The sequence below is a fragment of the Thunnus albacares genome, chromosome 8, assembly GCF_914725855.1.
Source record: "Thunnus albacares chromosome 8, fThuAlb1.1, whole genome shotgun sequence".
Taxonomy (NCBI): Eukaryota; Metazoa; Chordata; class Actinopteri; order Scombriformes; family Scombridae; genus Thunnus; species Thunnus albacares.
This window is the reverse complement of record NC_058113.1, coordinates 7,704,276-7,721,626: the sequence shown is the minus strand read 5'-3', so window position 1 is coordinate 7,721,626 and position 17,351 is coordinate 7,704,276. Positions and strand designations below refer to the sequence as shown.

Sequence of the window (17,351 nt, the reverse complement as noted above, 5' to 3'; positions counted from 1 at the left end):
TTGGCACTCAGTCTCAATCCCATTTGTTCCACTGAGGGCAGAAACCTTTAAAAATGGGTCACAAATGTGTCCATTTAATCACAATGTCACTATTCGATTCTAGCTGGGGACCTTTGTTGCATGTCATGCCCCTCTCTCTTTCCCCTTGTTTCCTGTCTGTCTTTATGCTGTCAGTTATCCAATAAAGGGATAATCTTGAAAAAAAGAGGCTCTGTTATTTTATGAAAAAGCTGAGCACTTTAGTTTTTAGAAAAAGCTACTCAAGTTGGAGCAAAAGTGCATTTGGGACTATTTTCAGCCACAGATGTGATCCACTAGCGGGCAGTTAAAGCTGCAGAAGGGTGTATGTGCGATCAACTCAAAATAAACCACAGTTCTCATGCTCATGGTAATGAAGAAACATGTCACCTAGTACAATGATGTGTTTTTAGTTTTTGGACAACAATGGAGCTCTATGGTACAGAGGATTTAGCTGTATCAGGCTTTGCCTGCATAGCCAGTACTTGTTGTCAGTTCATTGTTGGTTTTGGGGATTTTATGGGATTTGTTGACAAAAAGAAAAATATAGAATTTCACCAGACTTAGCCTTTAAGTTGTGGGGATAAAGACTGACATTTCATGACCTCTGTTTCAGAGAAATTTTTCCAGATGAAGAGAAGCCAGTGTAAAGATGGGCTGGAGATATACAAGAGATTCCTGACACGAATGACTCGGGTTTCTGAATTCTTCAAAATTGCTGAGGTAACCTGCTGTGCACATCATGCATAGCTACTTAGCAGCTAATGTCACAATGTCACAATGTCTTAGCTCACAATGTCACTGTCTTTTTTTTTTCCTTTTTTTTTACAGCAAGTGGGAATAGACAAAAATGACATACCTGAACTCACTCAGGTAAGAATGCTTGTCCAGACTTTTTCTTACCTTTATTTATTTTCAATAAGTTCATATTTGATTTGTGAAGTATTTTAAAGCTGTATACTACCAGAGCATGTCAGTGTTTTTTTTCTAACTGTGTTGCATGTAGTGTGAATGTATAAAGCTATCATCTATGTTTCTCCTGCTGTGTTCACCATGATTGCTCCCCTTTTGATTATAATCACCAACAGCTGCACAGGTCCTTCGCTGTAAAGAGGAGGCGTATCCCACTGTACCTCAGTGCCACTTCCATTCTCCATGCAGCCAATGAGCTGTGGTTCTTTGGTGATTGACAGTCACTATGCCCCCTTCTCTTTTCACTTCCAGAGATGCAGATTGATCATTCAGGCTGAGAGTGTGAGTAGCGAGTAGTGCACAGAGCTAGCTTTTGGAAACAAACAGCATAGGGAAGGTCAACATTTGAACTCTCTTTGAGTGCACTGAATTGAAGCACACTGCACAGTGAGTGCACACCCAGCAGACAGACATCAGGTGCTCTGATGAAGTGGGATGATGTGACTGGACGAGACAATTGGATAAGCTGTGATATGCTGAGCAATGCTGCTGACCAGGCGACTGTTGTCCGCTGCTAAGACTCTGAGCTAAACATAGTTTTAGCTCAACAAATGTATAAAAGCAGACTGTCATCCTGGAAATGTACAGCAGAGTTTCCATGACAGCTACAAAGTCATTGTAAAGATTATTTTTGAGTTTTCGGATTGCTGAGTTTTGTACTGAACAATATAAATGATTCCAAGGATGAGAAAACAGATTTCTCCTATTGGTTCCTGAATCAGAACTGTCCTGTTGTGGAAACTCTTCAGCCAAGGTTATCCTTTCAGACGTGACAGTATGGATGACTTGCATGAAGAGCATGCTGTTATGCTGTCTGATTGGCTTGATAGGTTACTGGAGCGGTAATGGTAGAGGATTTTATTCAAACAGATCTACACTATGCCAAATCAAACATACTGTAATGTGTGACACTTTGATTGTAGAGTATTTGAATATGGATGTGGGATGTTATATCTGCTGAACCAGTCAAATTCAGAAATTCATATCAAGGGATTTGTTGGCTTTGTAGGCTTGCAAACCTGCTACTGAAGGACAGTTGCAAGACTAGCTTGAGTCAAGGCTAACTGTATTAGTATTAGTGTATTAGTTCACTTGGTTTGTGGCTATAAAATGTCTTCCTGTCAACCGTGCAATTTTTGTACTCACGGGTCAAAACTGACCCGGTTGGGATTGACTGTTTATAAAGCATAAAGTATAAATTATCACCCAATAATGTGTTAGACCTTTTAGTCAACTTCATTCCAACTCATTATCACGTTTTTCACTTCTTTTTGGAATTTATGGTCACTAGACCTCATTTACATGACATACCTCTTTTTAGTTAAAAAAAAGGCAGAAATTATAAATGATTTTGACAGAAACATATGTCGATGGATTATCATATACTGATATAAATCAAAGTTTAGTCAGCATACTGTTTTGAAATCATTTCAAATTTTTTAATGGCAGCACATAATGACACCTGTTGTCTTCCTGGGTCAAAATTGACGTGGTCTGGTTTGACTTTTTACAAAGCATAAAGTATAAATTATCAACCAATTCTGTGTTATACTATTTTAGCTAACTTCATTCCAACTCATTACCACAAATTTACACTTCTATTTGGAATTCATGGTCAATAGACGATTTTTCATTTAAATGAAATTATACCTCGTTTTCGAGTAAAATAAACAGAAATTATGAGCTAATATGGATTATCACAGACTGGTATATGTCAAATATTAGCCATAATATTCCTAGGTCAAAATTGATCAATGCAATTTTATTCACAAATGAGCAAACAAAGAACAAAAAAGCATAAAAAAACCCAAAACTTTTTCAACTTTTTAAAACTGTAACTTTAAAGAATAATTTCAGTTCATCTGGATTATGAATTAGAAAAGAAATAGTCCCTGTGTGTGTGTGTGTGTGTGTGTGTGTGCGCATGTGTGCGTGCGTGTGTTCATCTGCTGGAAAGCACATTAGTGTGACACATTGCCCCAGTGCACCACCTAGTGGTGGCTGGGTCATATTTGACCCGGGAAAACAGATGCTATAAATTTGAATAAAACACCACAATACAATGAAAGCAGTGATCATTAATTTCATTTGCAAAAAGCGTACTATTGAACCATCCATGTTATTTTATGGCAATTAGATGAAAGAAACCCATATTTCTGATATAAAAACTTTTTAAAAATGGGTCAAATTTGACCTGCAGATAACAGGAGGATTAAAGGAAATTAAACATGCTCAGCCCCTTAAAGGGAATAGTTGGACATTTTGAAATACCTCTATTCACTAAACAGAGTTAGATTAGATGATCGATACTACTCTCTTATCTGTACGCTAAATATAAATCGGGCCAGCAGGCCAGCAGGCCATTAGTAAAGTTTAGCAAAAAGACTGTTTTTGCTTGTAAGCAGGCAGTGATGCCAGCACTGTCTGCCAAATTGGGCTACTTTTTAATACATTCTTTGGGCAACTTGTGATAATTTGAGCTACTTTTTGTACCATTTGGACGGTTTACCCTGAAGAAAAGTAAGGTTTTCCTCCAAAAATCATCCCTTCCTCCCCTCTGAGTAGTGTAACACTGAGTTCAGTAGGACTGGCTCAACACACAATGACCAACAGCAAAGCAAATGCCATTTCATTTCTCATCTAACTCTCAGTAAGAAAGTAAATAAACCTATTTCTCAAAATGTAAAACATTACTTTAAGGAGTTATTTGAGTGTGTTTTCACTTAAATTGTATATCTACTTTCCTTCAATCCATTTTACATGCAAGTTCTAGGAAGCATAACAGCAACAGACACAATCTCCACAGGCTGTGTTTATACTTGTTGCATTCAGTTGTGGGCTTTACTTGTAGGTGAACAGAGTTATTGCAGTAGAAAAAGAGCTTTTCCTGATAAAGCTTCTCAAAATGTAATATGTCTTGCAGCAACATTACATTCGGATGTACTACCTATGGAGACATTTTGTTTTCTTTGCCTCTTTAGTGATGGTTTTCTGTTTAAATGTAAGTCTTACAAATATGTTGAATTAGTCTTCTGAATATTCCTGATATATTGATATTATCTGGACATGTTTCAACTCTCACAGTCCTGTAGCTGATTCTGACACTGTTAATATGCTGATTGGATTTTAGCATAAAGCTGAGCTCTTTGTGTGGTGTTTGTGGTAAAATTAATTTCACAAAATTATTTCTGGTTGTTTTCAAGGAAAGACTTTAAAACTCTACGTGTTAGCCTGATAACATAAACAATGAATAAATAGTAGGTTTGTGACTATATTTGAAAAAAATGGTGCCACTTTTCTTATTAGTATTTATTATTATAAATTAGCAGAATAGGATCATTAATCTTCACACCCCCCTCTTTACTGTATGGAAAATAAAATGCAAATAATGTGTCCAGAAGAGCAAACTATAATCTCCAACATCCCTGAAACCAGGGAGGTACCAATTTCTGCTCTCATCTCTTCAAGGAGGCATTACATCAGCACAAATAAGACAGAATAATATTACATTCTCTCTGTCTTTGTAGCCGTGTTGTTATGTCATCACTCAGGTGCAGATGCATGCTGTTATTTTTCAAGCAGTGAGTAGATGCAGAAAATAATCTGCAGTGTCAGTCATATCAGATAATATTGTAAACATATGCCTGGAGGCTTGTTGCTGTCACATCCACAGGGAGATGGTTCTGCAGCTTTTACACTGGCCTCCTTGTATGTCTAAACATTGCAGTAATAGAGCTCTTATGTTTGTCCTTTATCTGCGGAATAGCCTCCTTTGTACTTGGCGGTGAGGACAGACACTTAAAAATCTACGGATGATAAACTGTCTAGTCATTCCTCTCAATGCCAAGACAAAACATTTATCAGTCTCTCTGCCTTGTTGGTCTCTCAAAGTTTTAGGGTAATAAACTAGACAGCTCTGAATTGATAGATCAAGGGCATGGAGCAGGGAATCAAGGAAAGTGAATTAGTGACTTATTTCATTGCTTGAGTGACCTCTCTTAATAAGCTTGATGGATATTGTAATATCCATTTTACTGCATGTTGGGAAGTGATAATGTCCCATTAGCCTGGTTGAGAATGCAGTTTTGCATCGTGGCTGACTGACAGTTCTCTCTGTTAGCATGAAGATTAAACGTTTTTCTTCTGTTACTGTTTTATTATTAATTGTTATTTTTATATCCTGCTTTATCCCCCTCTCATTGTTCCATTTCCTGTGTTACATTTGGAATGTGCAATTGATCAAAGTACTTATATTTTAAAGCAGTTAACAGATGTTAACTGGTCATGTTCTTTTATGTCAAGTCACCTCAGGTGTATTTATATAGTAATTCATCATACATGTACATAAGAATTTGCAAAGAGAAGACATATCAAGTGTTGCAGAACAGTTCAACATAAAAAAAAAATATGAATTCTAGGACAGGTTACATAATGAAGGACGCAATTTTGCAATACTGTGAAGAAAGAAGAATGTTTGTGGTGTGATTGATTAATTACAGTTGGATGAGTCATGCCAGGATTTTAAACTTTTGGACAAACATATTTAATTTTTGCCAGTATTTTGGATAGCATATTTTTTTTAGTGTAAATGCTTCATTTTTTGCAATTTGCGATCAGTTGTTATTGCTCTATAATTGGCATGTGGATTTTAGTACATGGTTGGTTTAGCAGTTAAAAGTAAGAAAATAATTGAGGATAATTTCACATATAAATATATATATAGCATATAAACAGTGAATCTAACCCTGAACTTTGAAGCAGTGCATTCAGAGATGAATAAAGAAGAACCAGTACTGAAAGTCAGGGCTGTCAGGTCAATGTTGATTAGATTAATCTGGGTAATTGGTAGAAATAAACTAGAAATGTATAAATGTTACAGTATATTGACCCATGTGCTATCTGTGTGGAAGTGTATTTTCTGAAACCAGTGTTTACATTTTTTACAAGGACTAGTTCACCTCAAATAATTCCTTTAACCTGTTAACTGGTTTCTTTGCAGTAGCTTTACAAGAGCTCTATGTGTGTGCTAATGTAATGCTGTAATGCTCACAGACACATTAAACAGTATATTGTCTTGTAATGTCTGCTGGGTGTCTCATGGTATTGTATCACTGCAGGACATATCCTACTGAATGCATGACCAGGGCTTTTATTTGATTTTGTTGTCCACAGTCCTCTGCTGTGATTCTCTGGAGTGTAATCAGTATCACCATCCTCTCATACTCAACATGTGAGCTAGTGTTGATAACAGTAGTAGTCCTTGTTGTAGTAGCCTCTCTGTATCACTCTGCAGGCCCCGGAAAGTCTTCTGGAGTCCCTGGAGACCCACCTCAACACTCTGGAGGGGAAGAAGCCGTAAGTAGTTAATCCCTAACTGGTGTTTTTCATTGTTTACCAGAGCTGAAGCATCAGTGATCCTGTAGTTCAATGGTTTAGCCATGTCTGTAGTGATTTTGGCCCAGGATAGTTTGTCAGGCCAACATGCACCTGGATATGTTTGGTGCTTTCAGAAGAGTTAAGGTCTTTCTGTGTGGCCAGTTTGATCTTTTATCAGTTGTAGTTCATCAGTAACTACTCTATGTCTCTATTATTGTCTGTTGCTTCTCTAACATGTTATTTCCTCTTATCTTTATCTAACTAAGAGAGGATAAGTAAGTATTGTCTGTCAACAGGAATAGAACTCGTAAATACTAATTGACATCATTTGTAGTCAAAACTTTTTTTTAATTTAATTTTTCGTTCTCTTTTATCAGTTTACAGTTTTCAGTGATTCTATAGAAATGACATCTGAACAAGCCACCGACATCAATATTGTTGTGTATTAAAGACTTGTTCAAGATGTACTTCTATATTTTGTGACCTAAAATCATTTGCATCATTATTGTCATTGACATACAATGCCAGGTCTTGACTTGGCTTGAGGTGTCATTACTAATATATTTGTCCTTTACAATCAGCCCCCAACTTCTACAAAGCTTTAGAAGCATGCCATTCAAACCATTCACCTCTTCCTTTGTGCCTGTAATGTTGAAAAGTAAAGCTTTGTTGAAGTGGAGCTGGGGCCAAGATGCCATTACTCAGCAGTGCAGAGTGGATCCATTAATTGCAAATGTTTACTTAATGGAATTGCTTTGAAATGCTGCCTGCCTGAAAACACCAAAGTGATACTTAAGCTGTCATTTTTCCTCCCATCTCAGTAACAGTAATCATGTTTCAGTGTGTACATCATTACGCTTTTTAACTCATATGCTATCATTGTTTTTGCAGATCGCCCACCAAGGTAAGCTATGTTTTATTATAATCATTATGTAGTAATAATAATAATAATCTTTATTTATATAGCCCTTTTCAATGTCAAGTTGGATATTTACAGAGCAGCATATGAACAAGTAAAAATATCATCCTTAACAGTTTCTACTACAGAGAGGATTCATTGTGAATTCATGTGTTAAAAAATTGTTGAATCACATCAGCTTACATAACTGTGTTGGTCACCATGTTAACGGGGGTCTTCCTCTGCGGCAGGATGCGACAGCCAACAACAGCTCGCCAGCTGCTGCTGCTGCACCAGCTAAGCCTGCACCTCCTGCTGCCGCCGGCGGGCCCCCTGCTCGCCCTGGGCCGCCTGCCAAACCTCCTCCGCCCTCTGTCACCCCCACCGCAGCAGCCCCCATCACCACCACCACCAGCAAGTAAGAGTCACTCAGCAATATTACAGAGTGTTTGAACTTGGCTGAATCAATAGCCGAGCATCAATATTACATTAGAAATTAACTCTCTCTGTCAACACACCCTCTTCTTTCTTTTTCTCTTGGTGTAGTGCCCTTGATGATGGGTTCCTGTTGGATCTAGACCCCATGTCCTCCTCGTCAGCAGGAGGTGCTGCAGCGACTTCCTCCACGACTGGATGGGGAGGTGAGAACATTCTGCTTTGTCAGTAATTGACTGTTTGCTAAGGCCTGTCCCCCTTTGTTATTGTTGCATTCACCTGTCGAACTTTCCACTCTCAAATGGCACAAATGCAGTTTAATGTGATAACAGTGGGAGTTTTCACTAGAAATTCTTAGTAATTTTTGAAACAAAAGGCCAGACAAAAGCAAACTTCTTAACTGGAATAGATTTTATCAGCTGTAACCCTATAGCTAGCTAGCTAATTAAAACAACATTAACTTCATGAATTGATTGAAAATGCTGTCTCCAACTGACTTTTTAACATTTCCAGCTTATCTGTTTTAAATCAAGAACCCTGTAAAAGGGTCTTAAATATGCACTTGATGGTTTCGTATATGATGTTGTACCAGACTGAGAGTAAAGCTGTATGTCGTCGGCAAAATGTCAGCATCCTCCCCGTGATTCATGTAGATAGAAGATATGGAAATAAGTATTTTTCTTGCATTAAGGTGCAGATCTGTAATGCTAATATGATAATGAAAAATGCAAGATCAGACTGTTAATACAATCTAACTTAACCCTATTTGGCTGCTTAATTTGCATGTTCGCATTTTCAAACAGTACGTATGTTTGCACTTTCAACGTTACAAGAGAAAAGGGTTTTAGCATCCATTACGGGCAACCCTGCAGTGGTGAAATACTACACAGTGGATGTGCTAGTTGTGAACATAATCTGTAACCCTGGAAGAAATGATTGGTTACTACTGTAGGTAGTAAGCTAGTTAGCTACATATGCTAACCTTAAATTTACATGCCACTCCACAGCATGGAGAAATCCAAAGCTTGATGGGTCTGCATAGCCTAATTATGGTTGCTAAGCTATAACTGGGCAATCATTGTTCAGGGGAGGCATTTAGCTAACAGCTGTTTTCAGCTATGCCAAAAATAGATACGGATTGACCTTAACTTGAATCTACTTACAGAATAACATACCACTAAATGATGGACCACATTTAAATTCTGTCAAATTCACCTGCCAGTGTTTTGCATGTGTCATCCCATTAACTGCAAACACTCTTACATTACTGCCAACTATTTTCCAAAGCGGAAGGAAGGAGAAAATCAATTAAAAAACGTGTGGTATACTTCAAAAAATGGTTGGCAGTAATATAAAGTGTATTTGATTTGTAGTTAATGAGCTAAAATAAACAATAAACTAATCTTTTAGATGCTCTATATATTCCTTTAAAGAAGTGATACTATCTTTTATGTTTTTTATTTGACTTGTTCAATCTGTAGTGGTTTGAATAACAGAGCATTTCCATTATAAAGCTGCTGTTGCTCTTTGGCATGCCCTCTGTTTATCCCCACATCTCCACTGATACACTGAAGATGGCCAGATTCCAAATGTAGCCTTTCAAAGCCTAAATTACATCAAGGACCTTTTAGCTCTATTGGGCTTTACCATTAGTACACGATTTTTGTGCACCCGCAACAGCCATGGCAGGAGGCACTATGTTTTCGGGTTGTCTGTCCGTTCATCCCATTCTTGTGAACATGATGTCTCAGGAACGCCTTGAGGGAATTTTTTCAAATTTGGCACAAACAACCACTTGGACTCAAGGATGAACTGCTTACATGGTGGCCAAAGGTCAAGGTTACTGACACTGTAGCATCATAATGTTCTGTAACAACACTTCGGGCCATTATTCAACACCTTAATTCAGGAACAGAAGGGGAGATTGTAAACGTATTTCACATTTGGTCGGATACAGAATTGGTGACATTAATCTTGGGTGTCCACCTTGAAACTGTGGTGATTGTTTAGATCTTCTGTGCTGCCGCATTGAAGATGCGTGTGAAGAATCCACGTGAAGAAGCATTGTCTACTGTCAGGCCTACAACTTTGTGTTTTATCAGAATCAGCTTTACTGGCCAAGCATATGAACACATACAAGGAAAATACACTTAATACCTTTTGTTAAATTCCTTCAAAGTCTTCACTACAAGTATGATATGATAATATTATATAATATTAAATGAGTCTGAAGAGACATGGATGTAAATTGCAACTTGACTGGTTGGTGGAGGCACACAACCACAAGAGAGAATTTCTAGTTTTGTCTGGCTTGTTGTGTATAAGCGTGCAGATTTGTAGCTGTATAAGCTTAAAGATTTCTAAATTTCATCAGAGCATCTCCTTACTTTACACACTGTCATTCATTCTCTCTCTCTGTCTCTCTTCTGTTGTGCAGATCTCTTGGCTGACGGTGAGTATCCTGACATCACTCTGCTACAGGCTGAATATGAAAATGTCTGCAGGCGTTTGATTTTTCACTATCCAGCTAGGCTTTCTACAAAAAAATTCTCTATTGTTCTCTATTGTCTTTGTGTTAAGCTGAGTTATCAAAAAATAAACGGATTTTCACCTTTAGCACTTATATCCTACAGCTGATCTCTCACTAAACACAAAGCCTGTCTTTTTTTTTTTTAAATTTCAGTCTCTTTGACACTGCTGTCTTCCTCTTTTCTCTATTTTTTCGCCTCCTTTTACTCTCTTCTGGGGGTTGTGACTGGGTCGTGGCGTATGGATTGTCGGGTTTATCCGTGTAGCAACTCCAGCTGCCACTGACAGCGCCTCTGAAGCTCTCCTGGCGGAAGGAGAGTCTGATGCCGCTGATGCAGATGACACTGCTGCTGCCCCTGCAGCTGCTGCGTCCACAGCCGCTGCTGCTACTGCTACTACAGCCGCTGCAGCCACACCGGCGCCCGCCTCACTGCCTGTCGCAGCCCTCACCACCACCTCAGCCACAGACATCGACCTTTTTGGAGGTCAGTGTGGTCAGAGGGCAGGATGTAGACCAACATACACAGCATGGCGGCTTGCCTGCTTATCTGCAACAAGCCCCGTCATCATTTAGTAATTTCTTGTTAGGTATCCTTCGGTAGTATTGGACAGGATTGGGATTTGAGTGTCACTCCCTAAACATGGCATACAACTATTTTCATGAGGAGTGCTACTGTAAATCATTTAAATTGTATAGAATAACTGGAAAAGCATACAGACTTTTTCTAGTCAGATGATAATTAATTATCTCACCTTGAGAATTAATGCAACATGAAATCATGCTAAACCTGATAAAAACATATATACATAGACAGTATGACAATTCAGTAAGTAGCCAGCACCAGTACAGTTGTAATTAGGCAGATTGGTCTATATCTGTTATGAACACACAGAAGGGAACCAAACTCAGGACATGGAGAGGGATATGTGTGGTAAGAAAAGAGTTTTTATTGTAGGGAAAGATCTGGTGAGAGGCTGATGGCAGGGAATGGGGATCCAGCGACAGCAGGGTTGAATCAAGGTAATGGAGGAGTGTGTCGGCGTGAGCAGGACCGAATGAGGTGCAGTGTTGCAAGCAGGGATATATTGGAGACTTGATAGTTATTGACAGACAGACAAGCAGGAGGACAGGCAGGCAAGTAATGATCCTGGGACACAAGAGAAACAAGTTAACATGCAAGACACAAAGAAACTGAATCACTAGGAATAAAAAATAAATTGGGCTTGAATCATAGCTACCACTGTGGTTGAAACAACAATCTGGCCAAGAGTGGGTGAAGAGCAGGGGTAGATATACTGCAAGCTGATGAACTGATGAGAGGCAGGTGAGCAGAGTGGGGGAGGTGATGAGCCGATTTCAGACAGTTGTGCAGGATGAGCAGAGCCAGGAGAAGGGGGACGACGCCCACGCCAACACACACACACACAAAGAAAACATAAACACAGATAGAGACAGGCAGGGGAGCACTGGGAACACAGGGAATCTTCTGGTACCGTAACAATATCCTCACTTTTATCTAATGTTTTTACATCCCCAGTGATTTTGTCCCCAGTCGCCACTGTGCACACTAATGTGCTGACATGATGTCAAGCTTCCACACACCCTGTTTTGCACTGAAACTAAAACCTTAATCATTTGTGGCACATCCCAAAAATATGAGCCAGTTTAGTGGATTAATTGCTTTTCAGCAGGTTTATTCAACGCTGGGCAATTGTCACAAAACACTGATGTGTTTTGACATTAACATGCTTTGAGCATTCATCCGAGTGTTTCACAACCATTGTGTCGCACCTCAATAAACCAAATGCAGTGTAATTAATCTGCTATCATGACTCTTACTTTTGGGATATGTTGCTATGTGTTTTTTCTGTTTATCATCCTTAATGACCTTCTTCCTAATGGCTTACTAACAGTTTCATAAATATGTCACAATGATGAGTAGCTCACTTTTATTTAATGATATTTTGTTTTTTTTTAATATTAATTTTAACATTAACTTTTTTATGAGTAGTGGTGACTTTTTGACTACTAAAAAACAGCAAATTGTGTATTTTTGTCAAAGAGAGACTTTGCCTTGTCCATCCCTGAACTTGACATTTTCCCTCTTGTCACAGAGTACAAGTAACTTGTGACAACTTGCCTCATTTCACAAGCCTGCACAGGTTGTGCACTCATTGAATGCAGCATTATGCAGCCCTCCAAAACCTCTCATGTGACTGATGGTACAGTCAGATGAATTACTGCAGTCACTGGGCTGCATATTTCTTGTATTCTCTGCTTTTTCCTGATGCTGACCTCTCATTTTTGTCCCCTGTCCATTCCATCTGTTTACTCATCTTTTGTTCTAAACATCCATGTGTCTGTGGGTGTGTTGGTCCGGGTGTTATGTTTTGCGTTTGCGTTCCGGCTGTTTTCGTCTGCAATACCATAGATGCGTTTGCACCTTCCCCAGGAGACGGTCCTGCTGCCGTGGCCCTGGGCCCTGCTGCTGATGCATTTGGTGAATCTGGTGGGTGACAAGAAAGCTTTTTGTGGAAGTGTGTGCACGTGTGAGTGTATGGGTGTGTGTGTGTGTGAATGTGAAAGCTGTTGCTTTTACTATATTAAAGCTGCTTCTGCTTCTGTAGGAGACAGTAGAACAGGCATTTTGCCCTCAGGGCCTACTGTCTCACCCCAAATCCTGCTCTAATGCCCCAGTCATGGACCCTCCTCCCTCATCTCGACTACTCTTCTCCTCGTAATATTCACTCAGTGAATACTGCAGTAAAAAGCACAGCACAGCCTATACAGACTACAGACTATACTGTAGTCCAATAATGAATACCCTATGTTTTGATTACACTAACCCTGATGCTACCTAATTCTGATGATTATATAAATCATCTTGGAGCCTTTTTTTCCTTTTTCTTTTATTTAATTGCATGCAGTTTCTCTCTTTGGCCTAGTATGTAAAGCAGGACAAGGACTGGAGCAATCAGTGTAATGTCCATGAAATGTATTTGTTCAAATTTGTTTTCTTTATTATTCAAAATGACTCTTTAATGTACATTTTTGGAGCTCTGGTTTGTGCATAGTATACTAACCATAGCAGTAACAAAGCTATTGCCGTTTTAAGTTTATCTAACATGCTGTGGCATTAACTTTATTCTGCCCCCACACTTGAAGTGTTTTATTAATCACACCGGCTTTTTAGAAAACCTGCTCATTGGTCAGGTTTGTTGTTTAGTGATGAGAAAACAGATGTTCCATGTATCCCTAGTATATCACCAGAGTTTTTGATGTTCGACCACTTGCATTTTGCAAAGTAACAAGACATAAATGTGCTTTTTTTAAATGGTGTTCATGTTTTTTGATATAACAGGTCAAATATTAACTCTGAACACTAACTGATACAAACAGTGGAGAGGAGGAATCACTGAGAAACAATGTTATATTTTATTTAACTCCTCTCTATTGACTTTTATTTCTTCCTTTGAAGTGTGAAACTATAGTTAATATTGACCAAGTTACACAATGTTTACCACCAGATCAAACAGTTACTACCTGGTGAGAATGAATTTTAATCCCTGTCTTATATGATCTGGTGAGTGTAATATATGGCTAACAATTTTTAATTTGAGGAAATACTCTAGATGGCATGAATTAAGCAGCTGTAATGTTGAAGCACTGTGCCTTAATGCTTCAGCTTTAGCACCAGTGCTCAGAGAAAAGAATAAATCATTGTAGATTTCACTCTATGGAAAGTTGAGCCAAGTGTAAATTGGTTTTAGCTGTTAAAATGACTTTTATAAGATCCTTGCTCTTAATAACATGTCATAGCAGTTATATAATGTTATGATTTATTGGTCCCATGCAGGTACAGTCAAGTGTCAGTGTAGTTGTAGTGGCCCAATATCACAGCCTGTAGTACACTAACATGTAGGTCACATTGCAAATGATGTACCAGGGATGCACGGATGATTTTGGTGTTTGTTCTCATCAGTCACAGGGTTGATTGGCCAGTCAACCAAAATTTGTTCTACATCGCCTACTTCACAGTGAGAAGTATAGCTCCCCGGTGTATGTTGTTGGTTGTGGATGCAGTACTGAAGTTAATGAGTGACCACGTGTTTGACTGGTTTAATTTCTTTGTGCCTAATCCTCATTAGGAGCTTCAGAGGCCTCACAAATAAGCTTTTTACAGTGTTTGTTGTTTTAACAAACCCTCAATCCCCCTCCCCCTACCCACCACCCCTTCCCCTTCTTCTCTCATCATAACCCCCCTAACCCCTAAAAACCACCTCCTGCTGCTCTTCCTGAAGACCCCTTCGCTACGACGGAGGGGAGTGCGGACATTGCTCCAGAGCTGGACCTGTTTGCTATGAGGCCTGCTGACACGGGGGCTGCCGTCGTCACACCTTCCACCTCTAGTGAGGCGCCGACCATCGCTGCCCCGATCGCTGCCCCCGCTGCCCCCACCCCTTCTTCCACCACCACCACTACCACCACAACCACCACCGACACCACCACCACAGAGTCTGCAGCCGCCCCGACTCTAGATATCTTTGGTGGTAAAGTCCTCTCGCTCTCATTATGCCTCTCACTGCATTGCCCTGCATTATGACAATGATTATGAAGGTTTTGATGATGATGATGACGATGATCATGACGATGATTGTATTGCTCTTGCCACTGATGATATGATAGTGACAATGATAATTTACCCAGCCCCTACATCTCAGATTTGTTTTTTTTTATTTTCCATGATGCCCTTCCTGATCTAGATCCAGATCATTTAATTGACCATTAAATTAATCAAGCAACTTGACCTCCTCTGCAAAACTGAAATAATTTTAATATAAATATGAAATTCATTATGTTTGCCACTTTAAAAATCAATCCATCAATTATTCATTTTTCCGCGACCAAATCCGATACTGGACGTTGCTAACTTTTTTTGTCAACAGAGGTGGCTCAACTTGCTTTGATTATTAACCTAATACTAACAAAGAGACTGCCAAATGTTAGAGGGAAGAAAAACGTTTTCTTCTCCTGCTTGTGACAGATATTTCAGATATTGACAGCTATGAATGCTTTATTGTAGCTGATGCACTTTAGTTAAAGGGGAATATTGCTAAACTTCAAAATTCTCATGAGGGTTTCCACCAGATGCTTCAGTTACCTTCCACAGTAGATAGTATAAATAGTATAGATGTTAGCCCTGTGATAGACTGGTGACCCATGTTGATTGTTTGCATTTTGCACCGTAAATCATGGAATGGAGCTCAGAAATTGGAATTTTCTTCCGACTTGTATAGAACACACCATTAGCACTGTCATTGTGTATATGTTAGCACGCTTGCATTAGCATTTAGCTCAAAAGCACCACTGTGCATGTGCACAGCCTTACTGAGTCGCTAGCATGACTGTAGGCTTTTGTTACTGAATATCATAGAGATTTGAAAAATAACTCTACAGTTATTTCTGGTCATTTAATCAAAGTTCACTAACACAAATATGAAAGTTTTGTATTCATGCTGAAGTTGGGCAATATTCTCTTTTAACTTTTTCACTGTTTCATTTTGCATTGCACTGAACAGATACAGAGCAGCTTACCCGTTTATTAATCAAAATATCTGCTCTCTCTGCTTTCCCTCATCTTTCTTCTTAACTCATCATTCTGTTTGCACTTGACTTGAAATCTGAATGTACATATGATTGTGTGTCCTTGTTCTTAGATATGTTTGATTCTATGCCTGAGCAAAGCCCTACCACTGAATCCAAAGCTGCTACCACTCCTAGCGTAGACCTTTTTGGTGCAGGTACAGGAGTTGATATCCATTTCTCTGTGTGTGGAACCTGTTCATCTCTTCTGGTTTCCATACGTCCACTCCTCTGTCAACTGTTTTATTTATCCTACACGTCTTGGTTTGTCCCCCATAGTGGTATGAGATCTGTGCATGCAACCCACTCATCTAGTACTGGATTGTCCTTGTGGCTGCTTTCTATCTACGCTGTCTTTCTACCTGCCACGCTAATGCTTTTCTTTGCTCCCCGACCCCCACGGTTTTCTTCTTTCTCGTATTTTGCCTCTTGCTTGCGTTGGTAAATTAGACCTTCCTGCTGTTTCGCGCGGGCCCTCTCCTTTGCCCGAGCCGGCTCCGGTTGGAGACATTGTGACCGGTGAGTCAAGCTGCTTTACCTTTAGTTTCTCTTCCTCTTCTCATGAAGAGTGCAGCCAGCCTCCACTTATCATTGAAGTTTTTGCATGGTGCTGGTGTCTGCATACACATGCACACCAGTCCTGTACTTCCAGATGGTGCACACTTCAAGGATGTGGATACATAGATAAGATGCAGGGATGCTTGCTTCCTACTCCTGCTTCTTCTCTGCATTTCTGCTAGCCTTTTAGTCCAGGCATAATAACAGTGCATGAGCAGAGCGTTCTCTTCTTGGAAGCTGTCACGGATAAATCTGGTTGTTTAGATCTGAGAGTAATTTAATCTCTCCCTGCTTCTGTCTCTGCCTTTCTTCCTGTTTAGACTCGTTTGCAACTCCAGCTCCTGCTGCTCCTGCTGCCGCTGCTGCTCCTGCTGCAGCTCCCGCTGCAGCTCCCGTCCCAGAAGCCTCCTCTCCTCCCAAAGCAGAGCCAGCACCAGTTATTGACCTGCTGGGTACAGTACCTCACAGTGCACAAATACACACACACGCACTTCTTTGAAACAACATATGCTGTATAAAAGTTGTGCATCGTATAATTTTACTTTCTTCTGTCTTTCTGCTGGATGTTTTTATCACTCCTCAGTTGTTTCAAGTTCTCAGGTGAATGTTTGAACCAGCTGGGCTTATATTATCTAGATGTGATAGACTGTAGGTGTTAATGCAAAACTATTTTCAGCTGTTTCTGGGTTAGACTGTAGACAGATGATAGACATAGAACAGACAATAGTTGGCAGTAGCCCCCGGTTACATTGCCAAAATAATTATTACACTGTTTGTGTGTGTGTTTCTGTGGAGGTGTGATTTTTTTTTAACAAAATGTGGTTTCAATTTTCAATTCAAATCAGTTTTATACAATGGTTAAGATTTAGCTATCCAGCTGGATTAAAAACAAGCAGTGTTCTTGAAGCTCCACATTTTTAG

At 39.5% G+C, this 17,351-nt stretch overlaps 1 protein-coding gene across 6 annotated transcripts in view; it reads left to right on the top strand.

Moving 5' to 3' along the window:
• snap91a (synaptosome associated protein 91a) overlaps positions 1–17,351 on the top strand; it is a 55,198-nt gene that overhangs the window by 28,455 nt on the left and 9,392 nt on the right. For 2 of the 6 annotated variants that reach the window (XM_044358799.1, XM_044358797.1), the window contains 14 exons: positions 635–741; positions 850–891; positions 6,284–6,345; positions 6,633–6,641; positions 7,258–7,270; positions 7,516–7,682; positions 7,811–7,905; positions 10,137–10,151; positions 10,495–10,713; positions 12,661–12,738; positions 14,531–14,779; positions 15,947–16,030; positions 16,323–16,391; positions 16,751–16,882. In XM_044358799.1, the coding sequence (XP_044214734.1) occupies positions 635–741; positions 850–891; positions 6,284–6,345; positions 6,633–6,641; positions 7,258–7,270; positions 7,516–7,682; positions 7,811–7,905; positions 10,137–10,151; positions 10,495–10,713; positions 12,661–12,738; positions 14,531–14,779; positions 15,947–16,030; positions 16,323–16,391; positions 16,751–16,882 (1,341 nt within the window). The remainder of the gene's footprint in view (positions 1–634; positions 742–849; positions 892–6,283; positions 6,346–6,632; positions 6,642–7,257; positions 7,271–7,515; positions 7,683–7,810; positions 7,906–10,136; positions 10,152–10,494; positions 10,714–12,660; positions 12,739–14,530; positions 14,780–15,946; positions 16,031–16,322; positions 16,392–16,750; positions 16,883–17,351) is intronic. The other 4 variants (XM_044358800.1, XM_044358798.1, XM_044358803.1 and 1 more) reach the window with 4 other exon arrangements.